The sequence below is a fragment of the Mustelus asterias genome, chromosome 13 (assembly GCF_964213995.1).
Source record: "Mustelus asterias chromosome 13, sMusAst1.hap1.1, whole genome shotgun sequence".
Classification (NCBI taxonomy): domain Eukaryota; kingdom Metazoa; phylum Chordata; class Chondrichthyes; order Carcharhiniformes; family Triakidae; genus Mustelus; species Mustelus asterias.
The window spans coordinates 15,032,174-15,054,941 of record NC_135813.1 but is presented as its reverse complement, the minus strand read 5'-3'; the positions used below and the strand labels follow the sequence as shown (position 1 = coordinate 15,054,941).

At 44.3% G+C, this 22,768-nt stretch overlaps 1 protein-coding gene across 1 annotated transcript in view; it reads right to left on the bottom strand.

Moving 5' to 3' along the window:
- Positions 1 to 22,435, bottom strand: part of phf19 (PHD finger protein 19) — a 46,446-nt gene extending 24,011 nt beyond the window's left edge. The window contains exons 1-5 of the mRNA XM_078226397.1: positions 22,126 to 22,435; positions 9,123 to 9,320; positions 7,782 to 7,863; positions 3,918 to 4,013; positions 327 to 427 (exon numbers count right to left, since the gene is read on the bottom strand). Of these exons, the coding sequence (XP_078082523.1) occupies positions 327 to 427; positions 3,918 to 4,013; positions 7,782 to 7,863; positions 9,123 to 9,311 (468 nt within the window). The 5' untranslated portion in view covers positions 9,312 to 9,320; positions 22,126 to 22,435. The remainder of the gene's footprint in view (positions 1 to 326; positions 428 to 3,917; positions 4,014 to 7,781; positions 7,864 to 9,122; positions 9,321 to 22,125) is intronic.
- Between the last annotated feature and the right edge of the window lie 333 nt (positions 22,436 to 22,768).

Sequence of the window (22,768 nt, the reverse complement as noted above, 5' to 3'; positions counted from 1 at the left end):
TGGAAACCCATCAACAACTGGGATGAAGATGCCATAGCTCAGAGCCAACAACTTTATTTATTTCTTGCAAACCTGTCAGTTCAATTCCTTCTTTCCTCATGTCTTCCATTAGCCTTCTGGAGTTTTGTAAATTAATACCAATTGTTTTAAATCCTTTCCCAAATATTAACCAGTGCTTCATAATGACTGCCTTCGGAATGATACTGAACTATTTACTACCCATTAGACAAGCTGAATAATCTTATAAACATGCACTTGTAATTTTTAGTAGCACGAAGACAGTATTGCCAAAACATACAAATTATTGAAGCCGGAACTGCTCTTACCCTGACAGCCAATGCAAATATACACTGTCGACAAAACCAAGGTGAAGTGGATGAATTCGTTGTGCTATCTACTTTGGGATTGTGGCATTGCTGATGGTAACCTAAAGAGAAACAGAGTTTTACTATTCAAATTGAATACATACTACAATTGATGGCAAGAGACAAATGATCTGCATTCTGGTAGCGCAAGTAAAAGAGTGTTTGCAACAAGTAAACAAACTTGGCAAATACATTCGGAGACAAATGGGAACATTTTTGTGAGATTTGGTGCCCATCAAGATGAAGTGTGTCCGGTATCGAACACTCCCAGTTTAGAAATGGTATTGTTAGCTTTAGAGTAAAGCCCACTTCAACAAGGGACCTCATCAGTGTCATATTTTGTATACCAGCCGTGTGAGATTACCAATCTAGGCCTGTCTGGTGATGAATTTGAACTGTGGACTCCATTGTTCAAAGTCACAAACAACCCTGACAATCAGCTTTTTATTCTGATAACTTTCAATTTAAAACCATTCCCTTTGGAAAGAAAACATCAACTCCCTTCAGTCTAATAGGTTCCTCTTCCCCTTAATGTATCAGGCAGCTGGTATACTCAAACATTACTGTCTCCAATGCACTAGTATATTCAGAAATACTAGATGAACTTATGCAACAGGGTAAAATAATATGCTTTACTAAACAGCATTTATTGTTCTTGATCAGAATTAATAGTCTTCAAATGGATAAGATTAGTATATCATTTCCATTTAATCAGAACATCTGACCTACAAGTTAGGAAATTTCAGTTAACTCACCTCATCAGTTAAAATATCCTTTCAAGGTTCAAGATAACAAGAATGTCAATTGGCGGACTTCAGTTATTGGCGAGACTAGTGAAGCTGGTACTATTCCACTTCTAACCAAGAAGATTAAGGGGAGATTTAATAGAAGCATTCAAAATTATGATGGGGTTTACAGGGTAAATAGAGAGAAATTGTTTCCAATGGCAGGCAGGACAAGAACCAGAGAGACAGAAAGAAGAGACATGTTTATAGTCACAGGACCAGAGAGGAAGTGAGAAAACATTTATTTCTGATTCAAAAATCCCTGCCTGAGAAAGTGATGGAAACAGGTTCTAATGAATCTTTCTGAAGGAAATTGGATAAATCCTTGCAGAGGAAACATTTCCAGGGCTATGGGAAAAGAGCTGGGGAATGGGGATATTTGTTAAGTTGGGAGACCTCACGAACACAATGAAACAGTGGCCTCCTTCTGTGCTGTATAATTCTATGATTAGTTATGGTATGCACTAGTATGGATTGTTAACGTGTCCAATTCCACACGTTGAGGTTCTACTCTTGGTCCAGCCAAATTTGGAAATGACCAAGAAAGGGTGAGAGGGGAGAGAGAAAGGGGAAAGAGGGAGAGAAAGAGAGAGGAAGAGAAAGAGAGGAGAGAGCAAAAAAGGAATATTGTAAACAGATCCAAGGGATGAACTACACTCTGCAATTGACTGGAATTTTACAGCCCCTCCCACCTACAGGATCTTCCAGTCCTGCCGACTGAATGGACATTTGAGTGGCTCCTCCATTTTCCGGCCTTGTCCCTGCCGTGATGGGGCTGGAAAATTCCACCCATAGTCTTAAACAAGAGGAAATTGCATAAACTAAAGAGGAATAATACATTAGTGATGCTGATATTAACCAAATTCTTATGTATTCGTATACGAAGGGCTAATTCTCTGCCCATAGCTGGGATTCTCCAGTCCCGCTGCAGTGAAGGGAGATTTGGCTGAGCACCAAATTCTCCAATCTCGCTGGCAGTGGCAGAAGGGCGTGAACGGCCAGAGAATTCCAGCCTAAGATTTTCCAATCTGTTTTCAATTCCTTATGTCATATAATTTCTATTTGAACTGAAATTTCTGACAAACTAATACTGTTTGCCCGGGCGCTGTTCGCAAATACAACCTACAATCCCACAACGTGCAGCAAGTAAACTTGAGCAAATAACATTTCCAAATGATACTGTTTTGTGATGCTAATGGTGACACATTGTGTCCCAAACAAGCAATATAGGGACACAGAGTGAAGAGTGACATTCAAAAGAACTTTTTCCACACAGTGGGGGGGGGCTATTAGGGCATGGAAAACTGTAACAAGAGTGGTTATTGAGCAAACTGTGACATTAAAGAGAAAGAGAATTAAGTAACTACTTAAAAAGAAATAAACGTAAAAGACACAGGGAAAGGGCAGTATGGAGTAAGTAGCTGGATTTGAAGGACGAGGACAGGCACAGTGGGTCGAATGTCCTCCTGTGATGTAATTTCTAAGATTCGGTGACACAACGGTATCTCCCAACGACATCAAACGCTGCCTGCTCGATAGGGACATTTTATATAAAATCCCTGCTAATACTGGAACCAAAGTCAATTAGGCTGCAACAAACCTCAGGGGCTGCATTTATAGGAAGGGGCTTTTTAATCACACCATTTACAGGAATGCACAAAGCGCAGCGGAGAGTCACCATTATTGCTGATGTGATAAATCCTGCGGTTATTTTCACTGTCCTGCAGTTTATTACAAATGGGTAATAAATTGATCACGATCTTTTCTACAATCAAAATGTAGACTTTGGAAAAAGAAACAGGTGACAATTTGCCTTTAGTCACACAGCATGGGACAATTACAAACACGAGTGTACCTGGCACCTTCCAGCAGCCAGTAATACAACTAATGTTACTTCAACAGTGCAGCTTATGAGGATAGATCATGAAATACCAGAATGTTAGAATGAGGAATACTTACTATATATCATTTAGTAATCAACACGTGTTTTCTCTGTTTCTCAGATCAGTACTTTAAAGACAAAAGCAGAGGTTGAAAATCTGAAGCAAATGCTGGAAATATTCGGCAGGTCAGGCAGTGTCTGTGGCGAGCAACAGAGTTAACTTTCAAAATGTTTCAGACCAGAGACATTGGCCGTGATTCCCCCCCTTCCCTGGCTGCAGGTTTTCCTGTGGCGGATGTAGCAAGCCGCTGGCAGGGTCTTCCAGTCCCGCCGAAGTCTACAGTGTTTTGCATGGCTCATCAGCCCCACCTCTGGGGAATCCCACGGGGAGTTGACTTCGGTGGGACTGGAAGATTCCGCCAGCAGGAAGGGCTGGAAAATCCCGTCCATTAACTCTATTTCTCTCCTCAGATGCTGCCTGGCCTGATGAGTATCTTCCGCATTTTGATTTTTAATCACCCGAGTAGCAAGCCTATAGCGAAGATAAATTCAATTCAGTTTCATTCCTCCCAGTTGCATTGGAATGGTGTACATTTGTAAACACTCATTTGTCACGTCTCTTGCTTGGCCCGAATTGTCTGTTCTGAAGTCACTGCTAATGTTGCTCGAAGGGATTCACCCCCTCCCCTCCCCCCAATTGCCTTCTCTCTCTCTCTCTCACTGGGAAACCCCCTGGGCGCTGCTCAGGAGAAATTCTGGATGAGATCAGAAACTGATTCTGTGGAGAGCGAGTTGCCATTTGAACACCGTTTCCAATCACCTTCCAGCCCTATCTGTGGTTAGCCGTGAGTATTCTCAAAGGGGGTTATTATCAGTGCCTCTTACCTAACCCGCACTTGCCACAAATCAAAATTTCATTAGGTGCTGTTGATGTTTTCTCCGAGCAGATGGTACATCTCGGTTCCTCCCCAGGAACGCCAGCTGTTAGAAAAAGAAAATGGTCTTTTAATGCGCAAACCTTGGACAGTGAAACAAGTGCGAGGGAAAATTAGAAGACAAATGAGAGCGAGATAATTTTGATGTATTTCAAGGGCTGCAGTTTTCAAATGACCTCAATTGCCCAGAAAAGGAAAGGGGAGGGGGGGGGGGGGGGAATTCAGCTCGGATTTCTACCCCCGATTGAAGGCAGCGGGATAGATCTTGACTTTGCCTAATACTGCAAAGTGGACATGAGTGAATCAGCACACTGTTTTGCATCTCTCCCGAGGTTTAACTCTATTAAAGTCAATAAAAATCAGGAGAGATGTAAAAACAGGCTGCTGTTTCATTAGCACCTGTCTCACATCACTGCACCAAGTCAATAACTACCCCATTGACTGCTGTTATACAGCACGTGTGTGTGCGCAAATTTCAGGTGAGGAACTGGGTTGTCTCAGCAATGACACTTCCCCATTTTCCAACAGCCCATTGACTTTCACTGTCTAAATTCAAATACAGAGCGGTCACTTGGGGGAAGTAGTGGACAGCTGCTGACAGCTTGATCATAGAAACCCTACAGTGCAGGAGGCTGCCATTCGGCCCATCGAGTCTGCACCGATAACAATCCCACCCAGGCCCTATCCTCATAATCCCACACATTTACCCCGCTAATCCCTCTAACCTACGCATCCCGGGACACTTTAGCATGGCCAATCAACCTAACCCGCACATCTTTGGATTGTGGGAGGAAACCGGAGCACGCGGAGGAAACCCGTGCAGACATGGGGAGAAGATGCAAACTCCACGCAGACCCAAGCCAGGAATTGAACCCAGGTCCCCGGAGCTGTGAGGCACCAGTGCTAACCACTGTGCCACCGTGTTCAACAAATAATTGTCAAGCACCTGCCTTCAGGAAGAGAACTCCAGAGGAAACTAAGGAGGGGAAAAGCTGACTGTTATCAATGGATTCTGACAGGAAAATTCACTTGTGTAGATGTGAGGCTGAGGACCATAAGGGACACATACACAACAACCTCCACATTGAACACATTAACTACACTCTGGACTTGTTACAAGGCTGTGCCCCTTTGATTTTGAAAAGATTATGATTTTTCAACTTTCAACTAACTGACTGGAAATTTTGCGATTTGAACCGAGACAGAGCAAATTGCTTAAAAGTGCAAAGCCACATCCCAAGGTGAAGATGAGAAACCAACGAATCATCCGCTGGGGAGTGTGAAGAGAGAGACATTTCCTATAATCCAGACACCAATCAAAATTTGTAATTGTCTCAGGAACAGATATTAAAAATGCAAAGTGCTGGATATTAAAACAACGACTACCATAGGCAGACTGACCCAAAACCTCTTTGAAATACACAGTTTGTCAAGGCAAGGCTGCCCAGCCACTTGAGAAAGATTGCAAGTGACAGACAGGCAGTGTCCTGTGAAAGTCTTCAGCAGAGGAAAGAGGCTGAAGGCAGTTCTCCCTCTCTCTTTTGGAATAAGCCTGTTGCCCTGCTTGAAAAACCAACTCCACCAGAAATCAGCTGTGAACTGAGTTTTCGTAGCAATTGCAACATCTTCTACATCTGACTGCAACCAAGAAACCAGCTAACCCAAATCGGTCGCAATGTTTAAAATCTACACTACAGAAGGCACTTAACCATATATTATTTTACCATTTTTTTATTGGACTCTCATTCCCTTTATTTTCCACCCGTGTGTTGTGCGTGCGTGCGTGTGTGGACTTGCACAAGTGTCCAAATAACTGCAAGAGGGCTGAATGCTTAACATTGCATTTGCTTTTTCTTTGCCACAAGAAAACCTTGTTTGATTGGCTCCTTATTGCTCATAGCTTCAACAGTTAAATACATTCTGATTTGGAAAAGGCATACCCTCGTGAAAAAGACACTTATCTTTGTGGTGACCAACGGAGGAGATGGAATAGAGGGAAGCCCATTCACTCCTTCTCACCTGGTCCTACACTTGGAGGATAGCCTCTGGCACCTGTGATACTGTACCTTAAGAACATAAGAACTAGGAGCAGGAGTATGCCATCCGGCCCCTCGAGCCTGGTTGATCTTTTTGTGGACTCAGCTCCACTTACCATAACCCTTAATTCCTTTACTGTTCAAAAATTTATCTATCCTTGCCTTAAAAACATTCAATGAGGTAGCCTCAACTGCTAGACTGGGCAGGGAATTCCACAGGTTCACAATCCTTTGTGTGAAGAAGTTCCTCCTCTACTCAGTCCTAAATCTGCTCCCCCTTATTTTGAGGCCATGCCCCCTAGTTCTAGTTTCACCTGCCAGTGGAAACAACTTCCCTGCTTCTATCTTATCTATTCCCTTCATAATCTTATTGTTTCTATAAGATCTCCCCTAATTCTTCTGAATTCCAATGAGTATAGCCCCAGTCTACTCAGTCTCTCCTCTCTGGTTGGCGATCAGTGACTAGTGGTGTGCCACAGGGATCAGTGTTGGGACCGCAATCGTTTACAATTTACATTGATGATTTGGAGTTGGGGACCAAGTGTAGTGTGTCAAAATTCAGATGACACTAAGATGGGTGGCAGAGCAAAGTGTGCAGAGGATGCTGAAAGTCTGCAAAGGAATATAGATAGCCTAAGTGAGTGGGCGAGGGTCTGGCAGATGGAGTACAATGTTGGTAAATGTGAGGTCATCCATTTTGGTAGGAGTAACAGCAAAATGGACTATTATTTAAATGGTAAAAAATTGCAGCATGCTGCTGTTGAGAGGGACCTGGGTGTCCTTGTGCAGGAATCTGAAAGAGTTGGTTTGCAAGTGCAGCAGGTAATTAAGAAGGCAAATGGAATTTTGTCCTTCATTGCTAGAGGGATGGAGTTTAAAAATAGCGAGATTATGTTGCAGCTGTATAAGGTGCTGGTGAGGTCACACCTGGAGTACTGTGTACAGTTTTGGTCTCCTTACTTGAGAAAGGATATACTGGAACTGGAGGGGGTGCAGAGGAGATTCACTAGGTTGATTCCGGAGTTGAGTGTTTTTAAGGCAAGGATAGATAAATTTTTGTTAACCTGCAAACCAACTCCTTGCGATTCCTGCACAAGGACACCCAGGTCCCTCTGCACAGCAGCATGCTGCAATTTTTTACCATTTAAATAATAGTCCATTTTGCTGTTATTGCTACCAAAATGGATGACCTCACATTTACCAACATTGTACTCCATCTGCCAGACCCTCGCCCACTCACTTAGGCTATCTTTCTCCCTTTGCAGACTTTCAGCGTCCTCTGCACACTTTGCTCTGCCACTCATCTTAGTGTCATCTGCGAACTTTGACACACTGCACTTGGTCCCCAACTCCAAATCATCTATGTAAATCGTAAACAATTGCGGTCCCAACACTGATCCCTGAGGCACCCCACTAGTCACTGATCGCCAACCAGAAAAACACCCATTTACCCCCACTCTTTGCTTTCTGTCAGTTAATCATTCCTCTATCCATGCTAATACATTACCCGTAACGCTGTGCACCTTTATCTTATGTAGCAGTCTTTAGTGCGGCACCTAAACTGTAAAATAATCCAATAAAATACGATCCAGGCTCCCCTTACTTTTCTCATTAATTTTAACATAAAAGTGGTGATATAATACTAACATTATTGAGCGAAAGAGAGACAATTATTATGAAAAGTCAGCATATTGACCTTTTAAAGCAGAGGAATGATTCTGTAATGTGGTGACCCTCCATTCAATAGCTGTCCATACAGAACTGAATACTGTACTCACCATGTTGTATATCTTTCCAAAGAATCCAAAATTCAGAATTATCTTCAAAGACTAAAAGACAACTGCGTTTATGCTTGTTCACCTGGAAAGTTTCAGCAAAACCCATTCATTAGTTCAGTTCCAAATGTATGATTAATATTTCAGCAATGATTAATAATACAGATAATCTTAAAAATAAATATTTTCATTACTTTCTCCACAATTTTCTCTTTAAGGTGCTATTGTATCAGTGAAATTTACTTACAGCAGGCTAGGGAAAACTATTTTTTTTAACTCAGTCAACATTAAGGGCGGGATTTTCTGGCCGCGCTCTTCTTGAAACCGGATAAATCCTGCCCGAGGTCAACGGACCTTTCCATAGTCTGCCCGGACTCGCTACGATTCCCGTGGTGGGCGGGACGGAAAAATTCCCTCCATAATGTTTGCAAGATAACTGAGCTATTCAAAATACAGTTAGAGACCATGTTGAGGGAGTCAATTCACTGCGGGGGTGAACTCTGTAGAACCGATTGGCTTTTCCTTCACACTGGGGTTTATTTTCCCCTGTGTAACATTCATTACACAGTCATAATAATGGACCAAGAACCACAATGTGAGCTTAAAAATTGGGAAACTTGTGTCTGGACCTCAAGCTCAACTGCAATTCATAATTGCGTTTCTCCTGGGGTTGTTGGGTGCCTGGAAGGGGAGGACGGAAAGAAATTTGGTTGTGGATGGTCACATTCCTTCCCGCACCGGCCAAATGTATCACTGGAGTTTGGAAGAGTAAGAGGGGATCTCATAGAAACTTATAAAATTCTAACAGGGTTAGGCAGAGTGGATTCAGAAAGAATGCTTCCGATGGTGGAAGTGTCCAGAACTAGGGGTCATATTTTGAGGATAAGGGGTGAGGACTGAGGCGAGGAGAAATTTCTTCACCCAGAGAGTGGTGATGGGTGGAATTCACTATCACAGAATGTAGCTGAGGCCAAAACATTGTCTGATTTCAAGAAGAAATTAGATATAGCTCTTGCGGCTAAAGGGATCGAGGGATTATAGGGGTTGGAAGGCAGGATCAGGATATTGAATTTGATGATCAACCATGATCATAATGAATGGCAGAGCAGGCTCGAAGGGCTGAATGGCCTCCTCCTGCTTCTATTTTCTATGTTTCTTTGTACTGTTGGTGGATTGGTTAAGGGATATAGAGATTTACACAATCTGGGTCCTCATGCCCACACAACCAGAGAGGACAGTAAGGGACAAAGAAAAGACAAATAAATAGCAATACAGTCATATATATGAAGAGGCATTTTACTGAACAAACATTTCTTTAACTGTTTTAGTAAGGAATATCCATGCCTTCTTGATTTTTCCCAGGTAGAGTAACCCATCTGTCCATCTGGATAAGACATACTGCCCTTCAGTAAATACACAAGGCTGTTCCAAATGCACTGTTCCATTTTGCAAAGACTTTTTGGAGATCTTCTGGATGCATTTGGAGATGGGACCAACATCTCTCCGTTGTGATTGCAATGTGCCTTTCTCCATCAGCTCCTCCTATTGCCATCAAACCAAAATGAGAAAAAAAATCACATATTAACAACACAAGATCAGCCAACCTACAAATTCTACTGCACTCAAATGCCCATCATCTCTGCAGACCCTGGGCCACTTCCAACTGTTTAATTCAAAGTTACTACAAATAGAATTGACAGCATAGTTTATTACTATTACATAGAAACTACAGCACAGAAAACAGACCAATTGACCCAGCTTGTTCTTGCTCCACACTAGCCTCCTCGCGCTCCACATATTCTCTATCCAATTAGTTCCTTACCTTTCAAAGGATAAGTGGTCTTCTTTTGCCTCCCTATCTTCCTTTGTGGTACACTTTACAACCTACCTCTCTGACCAAGCTTTTGGTCATTTGCCCTAATATCTCATGTGGCTCATTATCATATTTTGTTTTAAAATGCCCCTGTGAAACACTTTGGGATATTTTATTATGTTAAAGACCCCATATAAATAGTTATTATTGTTGATGCCAATAATGTTGGATAAGCATGATCTTGACTTCAGAAATACATGCATTTTTACATTATATTCTCTATCTCTAGATGTTATCTGATCTTTTAGCAATAGGGTGGCACGGTGGTTAGCACTGTTGCCTCACAGCGCCAGGGACCCGGGTTCGATTCCCAGCTTGGGTCATTGTCTGTGCCGAGTCTGCATGTTCTCCCCGTGTCTGCGTGGGTTTTCTCCGGGTGCTCTGGTTTCTTCCCATAGTCCGAAAGATGTACTGGTTAGGTGCATTGACCATGCTAAATTCTCCCTCAGTGTACCCGAACAGGCGCCGGAGTGTGGCGACTCGGGGATTTTCACAGTAACTTCATTGCGGTGTTAACGTTGTGACACTAATAAACAAACAATGAGTTTAGTATCTTCCCTGCCACTGACGGTAAACTAACTAACTTTTACGTCTCTGGAGCTTGGTTTTAAGTCTTTTTTTGATGCCAATGTTATTGAAAATTTTCTTTTATTTTACAGAGTAAACAAACACAGATACATATCCACACATTGCTCACGTATACATTCCAACATGACTGGGCACAGGGCTCCCCGTGGCCAGGGGACAGGCCCCTGGTACCCCCGGCACCCACCCCACCCGAGTCCCATCTAATTGCACCAGTAATGACGGTGATAATATAAAAACAAAAAGGCAAAGGAACGTCGCTGGAAAACCAACTGAGCGCCCAAGCAGCCCAGACTATAAACTAGCGAGCAGAGAGAAAGAGAGACAGCGAAGAAGAGAGAAGAAAGAGAGCGAGAGGAAAATGAGAAAAGGGGGAGGTGCCGGATGATTGGAGGGTGGCTCATGTTGTTCCGTTGTTTGAAAAAGGTTCCAAAAGAAATCTGGGAAATTATAGGCCAGTAAGTTTGATGTTGGTGGTGGGCAAGTTATTGGAAGGTGTGATAAGGGATAGGATCTACAAATATTTGGATAGACAGGGACTTATTAGGGAGAGTCAACATGGCTTTGTGCGTGGTAGGTCATGTTTGACCAATCTATTAGAGTTTTTCGAGGAGGTTACCAGGAAAGTGGATGAAGGGAAGGCGGTGGATGTTGTCTACCTGGATTTCAGCAAGGCCTTTGATAAGGTCCCTCATGGGAGGTTAGTTAGGAAGGTTCAGTCGCTGGGTATACCTGGGGAGGTAGTAAATTGGATTAGGCACTGGCTCAATGGAAGAAGCCAGAGTGGTTGTGGAGGATTGCTTCTCTGAGTGGAGGCCTGTGACTAGTGGTGTGCCGCAGGGATCGGTGTTGGGTCCATTGTTGTTTGTCATCTATATCAATGATCTGGATGATAATGTCGTAAATTGGATCAGCAAATATGCTGATGATACAAAGATTGGAGGTGTAGTGGACAGTGCGGAAGGTTTTCAAAGCTTGCAGAGGGATTTGGACCAACTAGAAAAATGGGCTGAAAAATGGCAAATGGAATTTAACGCAGACAAGTGTGAGATATTGCACTTTGGAAGGACAAACCAAAGAAGAACGTACAGGGTAAATGGTAGGACTCTGAAGAGTGCAGTTGAACAGAGGGATCTGGGAACACAGGTACAGAATTCCGTAAAAGTGATGTCACAGGTGGATAGGGTCGTAAAGAGTGCCTTTGGTACATTGGCCTTCATAAATCGGAGTATCGAGTATAAAAGTTGGAGTGTTATGGTAAGGTTATATAAGGCATTGGTGAGGCTGAATTTGGAGTATTGTGTACAGTTTTGATCACCTAGTTACAGGAAGGATGTAAATAAGGTTGAAAGAGTGCAGAGAAGGTTCACGAGGATGTTGCCGGGACTTGAGAAGATGAGTTACAGAGAGAGATTGAATAGGTTGGGAATTTATTCCCTGGAGCGTAGAAGAATGAGGGGAGATTTGATAGAGGTGTATAAAATTTTGATGGGTATAGATAGAGTGAATGCAAGCAGGCTTTTTCCACTGAGGCTAGGGGAGAAAAAAACCAGAGGGCATGGGTTAAGGGTGAAAGGAGAAAAGTTTAAAGGGAATATTAGGGGGGGCTTCTTCACGCAGAGTGGTAGGAGTGTGGAATGAGCTGCCGGATAAAGTGGTAAATGCAGGGTCACTTTTAGCATTTAAGAAAAACTTGGATGGGTTCATGGATGAGAGGGGTGTTGAGGGATATGGTCCAAGTGCAGGTCAGTGGGACTAGGCAAAAAATGGTTCGGCACAGACAAGAAGGACCAAAAGGCCTGTTTCTGAGCTGTAATTTTCTATGGTTCTATGGAGCTGCAGATTTGCAAGTCCTTATTCTTTTTAAGAATAAGCGAAATTGTCGCTTGCCTCAAAATCTGCGGGAGAGCTCGGTTCTCATGATTCATTGATCATGCGCAGTAGCAGGGGAGCCAACCTATCCATAAATGTTTTTTAGAATTCAATGGGGTACCCATCTGGTCCTGGACATTTCCCACTCTGCATAATTCTGGCTGCCCTGACAATTTCTTCAACGTCGACTGATTTCTCCAGTGCTGTGGCCTCTCCCCGTTCACCACGGGGAGATTCAGAGCCCCAAAGAACTCCGGAAAGTCCGCCTCATTGGCGGTAGTCTCCGAGCTATAGAGGGTTGAGTAAAAATCCCTCAACAGTTCATTTATTTGCTGTGGGTCAGTAGAGACCTCATTCGGAGTCTGCATTTGTGGTACTAGACTTTTGGCGGAGAATTGGCGCAGCTGATGAGCAAGTAGCTTGTTTGCCTTGTCCCCATGCCCATAATGTGTATACTTAAGATTTCAACAGCATCTCTTCCACTTGACGTGAGGACAAGGTCTCAAACTCTGCCTGTAGTAGTAAACATTCCTTATATACCTCTGGGGACGGGCCCACAGCATGCACGGCATCAACTTGGACAATACGCCCCAGCAATTCCGATAACCTCCTACCCCTCTGCTTCGCCTCTTGCGCTGAATAAGATATGATCTGACTCCTTAAATAAGCCTTCAATGTCTCCCATAAGGCAGCTCTGAGACTCCCGGAGCATCAATAAACTCTAAGAAATCATCAATCTGGGTTTACAGAAATCTAACAAATTCATCATCAGAGAGCAGACAAGTATTAAATCGCCAAGGCGTACGGGGGCCCACCCTCCTCCCCCACTACCAAGTCCATTGTTAAGGGATCATGGTCCGAGATTACAATGGTTTCGTAGGAGCATGAGCACACAGCCGGGAGCAAATTATTCACCTAAAAGTAATCTACACATGAATACGTTCGGTGGACAGGTGAAAAAAAAAAGAATATTCCCTACCAGTGAGGTTAAGAAACCACCATGGGTCCCACACCATGTATGCCGTGAGAAATGATTTTATAATTTCTGCCGACTTGGAAGATACAGCGGTCCTGGGGGAGAAGTGGTTCTGGGGGAGGAGCGGTCCTGGGGGAGGAGCGGTCCAGGGCAGGATTCAACCAACAGTTGAAATCTCCGCCCAATATCAACCAACGTGAATTCAAATCTGGAAGTAGTGCGAAAAACGACCGGAGAAAGTTTTCACAGTTCCAGTTTGGGGCATACACATTGGCTAACACCAGGGGCATCTCATATAATTTACTTGTGACAACGACGTATCGGCCATTTGAGTCAGAAACGACATTGGCTATTACCAAGGGTAAGGACTTGTGGATGAGGATTGCCCCCCCCCCGCGCCTTGGTGTGAAAAGTTGAGTGAAAGCATTGACACCCCATCCTCTACAGATCCTAAAATAGTCCACTGGCCTGAGGTGGGTCTCTTGGAGGAACGCAATTTGAGTACCCAGTTGTCGAAGATGTTGCGGTCACAGGTGCTATAACCTGAGAAGGTCTTTAGAAATACCAAACACTTAACCTAACAGTCACAAAACCCGTTATCCTTTCCTGGCCGACAATTCGATCCGGGTGTAGCATGCAGGTTCATAATACAAAAAAAAAATCATCATTTTACATTCGCCCGATCACCCGATTCAAAAGTCTGCTCCAAATTTCATCGCCGCCGCCGGATCCGTGAACTTGTGCTCAGTTCCATTGACGAGTAATCCTCAAGCAGGCTGGAAAGCAAAGCCCAAACCTGACCCCAGGACAGTCACGCAGAAATCGCTTCACATCAGCGAAGACATCACCTTCTCCTTGCCACCACTGGAGTAAAATCTGGAACTATCAACAGCTTATTTTCCTGGTACCTCAGAGTGGTAGCCTGTGCTGCTTGCCGTAGGATTCTGTCTCGTGCTGAGACGTGATGTACTCATGCAATAATGGGCCAAGGAGCTTCTCCCAGTCTGGGCTTTGCCCGTAACTCTGTGTGCGCGATCCAGAAGCGGCTCATCCTCAAGTTCCAGCACATTCTTCAATAGCCGGGCGACAAAGTCTATGATATTTGGGCCCTTGACTCTCTCCGGAAGGCCTATCAGACAGATGTTATTTAGTCTTTGGCATCCTTCCATCTCGTCACATTTCTCCCTTAGGGACTTAACCTCCGATGTCAAATGAGTAACTTGGATCTTCAGCTCGGAGATGTGTTTCCACTAAATGCCTCCGCATCCTCAAGCTCCTTCAAGCGGTTCTCATGGGCAACGATGACACCTTGGAGAGATTTAACAGATGATCCGAGCTCCTCTCTCAGCTCGTCTATCTTAGCCTGCAACTCAGTGGCCCACCGGTCCAATTTACTGTCCAATCTTTACATGGCCTCCATAATAGCTTCCCCTGTCCTTTCACTCAGCATGCTCTGTTCACGGATCCCTCCAGGAGAGCGTGGTGGAGAACCCCCCCTTCTGCCCCTGTGGTCCCACTCTTCGATTTTGGTTTGCCCTCTGCCATTTTGCCAGAGCCAGTGCCACTGGGCTTATCCATTTCCTCCATGACTTCACCTCTTCCATATCTCTGGAACCACTTCCAATTCTACAACCCTTCAGGATCTCTGCATCCCTGCAATTCTAACCTTGTGCACATCCATAGCCTGGAGCGCTATTTCTTGGTCCACATATCAAGCTGTCTCGCTGTTCGATCTACCAGAGTTCTTACATGGATTGCTTTTCACCTCTTCACCCTTAACCGGGTGAACAGAAGCAGCAAAGGGTTCCCAGCCAAGCTGCAACTCTTCGCCCTCACTTTAATTCACCCTTGATTGGGTGGAAAAAGGAACAGCACAGTGTCCCCAGGTTGACCTGACAGTTGCAGTTTTTATGACAAGAGGCCTTCCCTGGGCTCCGTCCACCCTAATCCAATTCACACTTGACTGTGTGAAAAAACTACAAGATGGTTCTGGACTGAACTGCAAGTCCCAACATGCTCCTCAGAGCTCTAGCTGTTAAAAAAACAATCCAAAAGTAGAAATAGCAGCTTGCAATTTGCAGCAGGACCTCAGTGGCTCCTGCTTCCCACTTTAATTCACCCTTTCTTGCGTGAAAAGAGAACAGAGTTTGCAGACTGAGCTGAAGTCCACAGCCCCTTCGCCTGCTTCCCACACAGTAAATTCCAACCGGCAGGAAGGATTCTAAAAATAACCCTTTCCAGCTAGACTTTCGAAGTTCTCTCTTTGCTACTGCATTCCAGGTATGTTAAAGCTTGCTTGATGTATATTAACCTCTCTCCAGACCACAAACAGCCAGGGGCGGCACGGTAGCACAGTGGTTAGCACTGCTGCTTCACAGCTCCAGGGTCCCGGGTTCGATTCCCGGCTTGGGTCACTGTCTGTGTGGAGTTTGCACATTCTCCTCGTGTCTGCGTGGGTTTGCTCCGGTTTCCTCCCACAGTCCAAAGATGTGCGGGTTAGGTTGATTGGCCAGGTTAAAAAAATTGCCCCTTAGGAGTCCTGGGATTAGCGGGTAAAATATGTGGGGGTAGGGCCTGGGTGGGATTGTGGTCGGTGCAGACTCGATGGGCCGAATGGCCTCCTTCTGCACTGTAGGGTTTCTATGATTTCAAAGAAGGATCTTGCCACCTGTGGATCATGCTTCCTCTCACACCAGCGCCATCTTTGATTCCGGTTTTGACAGTTTTATCCTTAGTTTCAAAGCCCTCCACGGCCTCACCTCTTCCATATCTTGGGAACCACTTCCAGTTCTGCAACTCTTCAGGATCTCTGCATCCCTCCAATTCTAACCTTGTGCACATCCCAAATTTCAATACTTACATCACTGGTAGCCAGTGGCCTAGTTCCTGTGCTCTGGGATTCCCTCCTTAAACATCTCTCTCTCGCCTCCTTTCAAGCCTACTTCTGACCAGCTATCCTAATCCTTGTATGGCTTAGTGTCAAATTTTGTCTGATTTCATAGAAATCATAGAAACCCTACAGTGCAGAAGGAGGCCATTCAGCCCATCGAGTCTGCACAGACAACAATCCTACTCAGGCCCTATCCCCATATATTTGCCCTGTCACTCCCTTTAACCTAAGCATCCCAGGATACCAAGGGTTAATTTAGCATAGCCAATCAACCTAACCTGCACATCTTTGGACTGTGGGAGGAAACCGGAGCACCCGGAGGAAACCCACGCAGACACGGGGAGAATGTCTGTGTGGAGCTTGCACAGTGACCCGAGCCGGGAATCGAACCCGGGTCCTTGGAGTTCTGAGGCAGCGGTGCTAACCACTATGCCACCGTGTCGCTCTAATTTCTCTCCTCCAAAATGGGTTGGGTTTTTTAATTCATTCATAGGATAGGGGCTTTGCTGGCTAAGCCAGCATTTATTTCTCATCCCCGATTACTCAGAAGGTGGTGGTGAGCTGCCTTCTTGAAACTCTGTAGTCCATATGGTGTTGGTACATTCATAGTGCTGTTAGGGAGTTCCAGGATTTGATAGTGAAGGAACAGCGATATATTTCCATATCAGGGTGGTGAGTGGTGGTTGTACATTTCACGTGCTTTATGAATGCAACTTTATTTATTTTGTGGGTAAGAATTTTATTTGCTGTTTGCCAATGCTTTGGTGTTATTCCTTTATCTGTTGAATCTTTATTTATAGATACCAGTGCCTCAGCCTTCTCCTCTTCCTTCCAGTATGGTGGGTGCAATCCCACTGGATCAGTGGTCTTGTCCTCCTCACGTTTAGCTAGTTTGCTTAACATCTTTTTCTTTTCTTTCTTAACTGATGCTATGCAATCCTCTTCAATACTTCTCATTTCTGCTTTGATAGCTTCTTCAGAGAAAACTGTGGCAAAGAATCTGCCACTTCTGAGACTTGCAAGTTTATCTTGGCCATATCCATATCTTAGCTGTCCTTTTATTACTGATATGCCTCTGCAGGTGTATTTTACATCTGTACATTCATAGAATCATAGAACAGGATCCTACAACACAGAAGGAGGCCATTCAGTCCATCAAATCTGCACCGACCACAATCCCACCCAGGCCCTATCCCCATAATTCCATGCTTTTACCCTAGCTATTCCCCCTGGCACTAAGGGGCAACTTTAGCATGGCCAATCCACCTAACCTGCACATCTTTGGACTGTGGGAGGAAACCAGAGCACCCGGGAGGAAACCCACGCCAACACGGGGAGAATGTGCAATCTCCACACAGTCAGTGACCCAAGCCAGGAATCGAACTCGGGTCCCTGGCGCTGGGAGGCAGCAGTGCTAACCACTGTGCCACCCCATTCATTGGTAACTTATTGATACATCTATACATAAAATCGTAAATCTGAATGACAATTTATGCAGTCAGCTCAAGCCAGCTGGTAGTAATCTTGTCCCTGTGTCAGAAAGTTGCGAGCTAAAGCACGACAGCAAGATGTACATCCCTAATTTTAGCTCACACACCAAGGCAACATTTAATGTTGATGGAAGTGGTGTCCTTCAAAAGAAACAGTTAAGATTCTATCTGATGGTTTAGTGTGAAAATAAGCAGCAAGTTCTCCTAATACCCTGACCAACAGTCCCCCTCAAAACCAGGTTTACCTCCATAACAACAGTCACCACTCTCTAAAACATTACAGGCAGAATTTTCCTGTCCCGCCCGCCACAGGAATCGTAGCAGGTGGGATCATGCAGAGGTCCTTTGACCTCGGGCAGGGTTTTCCAGCCTTGGGGCGAGTGTGGCTGGAAAATCCCACCCTTCATCTGTGAAGGATGTTGAAACATTTAAATTGTTGATACTGTACACATTGAAGTTTTTATTTGATACCTCTGTTACAGTTCCATTCCTTCTAAAGTCTTAACTACAAATGTATGTGCAAGAGACTGAACAATAACATAAAAATTGTTACATATTTTCAGGTGAACTTCAACAATTATTGAATAAAAAGTGAGTCAAAAACAAGGCAATGCAAAAACTGCACTGACGTTTCAAATAAAATATTCAATCTCTAATTATTCTTTGCATATTTAAACACGCCAAGGTTTAAATTACCCCCAGGCAGGGGGCCGCAAGATTGAAATCATGTTCACTAACAATGACTCCATGAATAAGATTAAATACATTTAATACACGCCAAACATTCCATAACGTGTAATAGAAAATGCTTAATTATTTACATATTAGTAGAACCATCATCAACTTCGAATGATAAAAACAAAAGAAAAATTTACACTCTGGACAGATCTCACCGTCAATGTTGTGAGCAATCAGCATGCACTTCACTTGCCCCTGCTTTATGTGTGTGTCATTTCAGGCATACCGGTCAGAAAAAAATCTATACCGATGGAAATCAGCCGAAAATGGCAATCTTGCACATGGGCAGCGGTCAATGAAATGTCTCACGGGCTGCACTCAGAACCCAGTTGCGCCACATGTGGCCCCTGAGCCACAGGTTGCCTCCCACTGGTTTAGACCACATCAGTGCCAGTAAATTCTGTTGCCAGATTAAAATACAACAGGTGTACTGGTGTGTAATTTTCACACAATCTTAATTCAACAGTACACTTTTTAAAATATCTTGTCACCTGCCGAATTTGTCTGTCTATTTCTGTTCCTATATTAATTTTCTTGTTGCACGTTTTTAACCTGCTTACTCGGTCTATTTATGAATTTTTGGATGCAAGTCACATTGCAATTCAGCTTTCGAGCTGTGTTTCTCAGCGTGCTTCCTGAGACAAACTTCATTATTAATACAACAGCACTTTTTTCACTAAATTTTCCTGCATACTGAGGAAAGCCAGTGTCATACTTTTGTACCAGAAATAAGGCTCCCTGATTTGGGGTTTAAATGGATTGTCAGGATAATGTCAACACAACCTCGGCATTGAAATATCCAGGCTTCATGTTTCCGCCAATAAAATTGCTGCAGTGAATCCTGACATTCAGGAACCTATTTGTCCTCTGCTTGTGATATTCTGAATCCTTAACACTAATTCAGTTATATTTACTATTGGAATGTACATCCCAATGTGGACACAATTTAGGAGTTATTCTGACCCTGTTATTAATCCCATATTTTTATATTAATCAGAGTAGTCAAAGTGCAGAAACAATTCAGTGACCACCATGAATTCTTTAAGCGTCCAATAGACTGAAAGGACTCCGAGATAGATCTTCAGCTGTATTACTCTGTATCCCCACAAGGTTTATAAAAGTACTGACTCGCATTAAGCAACAGAACTCCATCAGTACTGTTAGTATTATCATCAGGAGGAAGGATGTGAAGGCTTTAGAGAGGGTACAGAAAAGATTTAGGAAAATGATTCCAGGGATGAATGACTTCAATTATGTACAATCAGGGAAACTTGGGCCATTCTCCTTAGAGAAGGGAAGGTTGAAGGGAAGGGGCACAGTGGTTAGCACTGCTGCCTCACAGCGCCAGGGATCCGGGTTTGATTCCTGGCTTGGGTCACAGTCTGTGCAGAATCTGCACATTCTCCCCGTGTTTGAAAGGAAGTTAAAACTAGAGGACACAGCCTCAAAATAAAGGGGGGTCGGTTTAAGACAGAGTTGAGGAGGAACTTCTTCTCCCAGAGGGTGGTGAATCTCTGGAATTCTCTGCCCACTGAGGTGGTGGAGGCTACCTCGCTGAATATGTTTAAAGCGCGGATGGATGGATTCCTGATCGGTAAGGGAATTAAGGGTTATGGGGATCAGGCGGGTAAGTGGTACTGATCCACGTCAGATCAGCCATGATCTTATTGAATGGCGGGGCAGGCTCGAGGGGCTAGATGGCCTACTCCTGCTCCTATTTCTTATGTTCTTATGTTTGCATGGATTTCCTCCCACAGTCCGAAAGACGTGCTGGTTAGGTGCATTGGCCTTGCTAAATTCTCCCTCAGTGTACCCGAACAGGTGCCGGGGTGTGGCGACTAAGGCATTTTCGCAGTAACTTCATTGCAGTTTTAATGTAAGCCTACTTGTGACTAATAAATAAACTTTTTTAAAAAACCTGTTGAGTTCATCACCAATCCCTGGGAAGCCCGATTCAATGAGTCCCGCAGGGAGATCAATCAGTGATTCCCCGTGCAAGTCCTGGGGGTTATCGCCAGTGGTCAACAGAGAAGTTTAAGTCACATCGATGGAGCCCAATTGCATAAATACTGTGTCCATGCATCAGCACTAAAATATGCAAGAGGCTGTCAGTTTACTTCATTCAAAATTTTCTGTCTGGAGTACAGAATTATTATTTAAAATGTACATTTTTATGGAAAAATTAGAAACCCAAGTTATTTTAAGATATACCAGTTTTTCAGTTTCAGGAACCCCTGGTTATCAGTAGCTGGATTTTATTTTTTGAATTCAATGAAACAGTTTAATTTGTCAATTTAAAAATCAACATGGCTAAAGGGCCTACAGGATCACAGAATGATTTCAGCACAGGAGGAATCCATTCAACCTGAATGGATTGAAGTCGAGGACCGAGTTGAGGAGGAACTTCTTCACCCAAAGGGTTGTGAATCTGTGAAATTCCCTGCCCAGTGAAGCAGTTGAGGCTACCTCATTGAACGTTTTTAAGGCATGATGTGGAGATGCCGGCATTGGACTAGGGTGGGCACAGTAAGAAGTCTCACAACACCAGGTTAAAGTCCAACAGGTTTATTTGTTAGCACGAGTTTTCGGAGTGCTGCTCCTTCATCAGGTGAATCATCTGATGAAGGGGCAGTGCTCCGAAAGCTCGTGCTACTAAGTAAACCTGTTTGGACTTTAACCTGAGACTTTTTACTGTTTTTAAGGCAAGGATAAATAAATTTTTGAACAGTAAAAGAATTAAGGGTTATGGTGAGCGGACGGGTAAGTGGAGCGAGTCCACGAAAAGATCAGCAATGATCTTATTGAATGGCGGAGCAGGCTCCAGGTGGTGTCCTCCTACTCCTAGTTCTCATGTTCTTAACCTGTCAGATCAGCACAGGATCTCTGCAAGAGCTGGTCCCACTCTCCCTGCAATAGTGAAGCTGGGACATCAGGCAAGGTGAGTGGGCCTGTCATGCTGAATGTCTGCACACCATGCACTTCCTGAGAATGTCAAAGCGCGCCAAATAACACCCGCCCCATTGGCTCCCACCAGCCAATGGGATGGCGGTGAAGGCCACAGCGGCCCCGCCCCCGGCCCGGGATTGGTCCAAAGTTTGCAGTGGCTGCCGCCATTGGCCCGTCCCAACGTCAATCAAGCTCAGGGCCGGTGAGTTGGGGCTGGCAGTGACAGCAGGCGCCGTTACTTCCCTTTTCTGCGATTTTACTGCACTTCCAGCAAAAGGAAAGGCTCAAGTTCACGCTTGATATCCACTGTCCACTCAACACCAACCACGACACCGCCTGAGAGCATTAAATCCAGCCCCACTTCAACCCCAAACTGGCCACCTCCTTAACACACTGCAAAAACCCACCCCCCCATTCAAAAACTCACAACTGCAGCAAATAAAATACAATTTAAACTGAGATTCCAGCGCCGGGAGAGCTATATGCTAAACATGGCCGCTTTGTAAAGCAATAATTTGGGGGTAATTTTCAAAAATATAATTTGGGTTCACAATGATACATTTTAAGTTGACAATTCAAACTGGTTTTCACTGAATTTAAATAAATCCTGATGCTCCCCCCACCCAAAAAAATTATACTCCAGCAGAGGGTCAGATTTTAATTCGCACGCTGACCTTATTTGTGGGAGGAAAATAAATGATACATCTTCTGGATGATTTTGCATTAACATTTATCTCTTAAATCATTATTAATGGTGAGCAAAAAAAATAAGTAGTAACTGCAGCTGGAGTTTTTGGAGAGATTCAAGTCAGGGCAGTTTTTTTTCTGAAGGGAATCACTTCAGGCTCTGCCTTCACTTTGAGCAGAGTTAATCCAACATCAGACAGCAAAATATTACTTTCTGTGTTGCATTTTTCAAACTCCTTCCCCGCCCTCTCTTTCTCTGAAGGACAAACCTGCTGAAGCTCCTGTCTTACCCTCTCTCCTCTCTCTCTCTCTGCTATACACACTCTCCTCTCTCAGCTGCGAGTCGCTCCTTCCCTGTGGACGCTCAGGAAGCCGGGTGCAGACCATTCGGGGGCCACCTCTTGCTGCTGGGAGAGGCTGGGGAGGGCACTGGCACTCTGTCCACTTCCACTCACAGCTCCCTGCCCCCCAAAGTCGCCATTTTTTTTTCTCTTTCCCGCGATTTATTTTGCGTGTGCTTATGTAATTAGCACATCATCAGGGAGGAAGTTTAGCAGCGAATGTGTGCGGGCTCCTGCCACTGCACTCCCCCTTCCCCCCGCCCCTCAGCACCGCCCATTGCCAGGACAAGCAACCTTCTCCAACAAGTTAGCTCCATCACACACACACTACAGGTACCTGTCCAGCCTGATCTCAAAGCAAAATACTGTGGGTGCTGGAATCTGAAACAAAAAAACAGAAAATGCTGGTAAAATCCTCAGCAGGTCTGACAGCATCTGTGGAGGGAGCTCTGATGGAAAGGTCATCCAGACTGGAATTGTTGCTTTGACAAAGGGTCATCTGGACTCGAAACGTCTCCTAACAGATGCTGCCGGACCTGCTGAGATTTTCCAGCATTTTCTCTTTTGGTTTCAGATTCCAGCATCCGCAGTA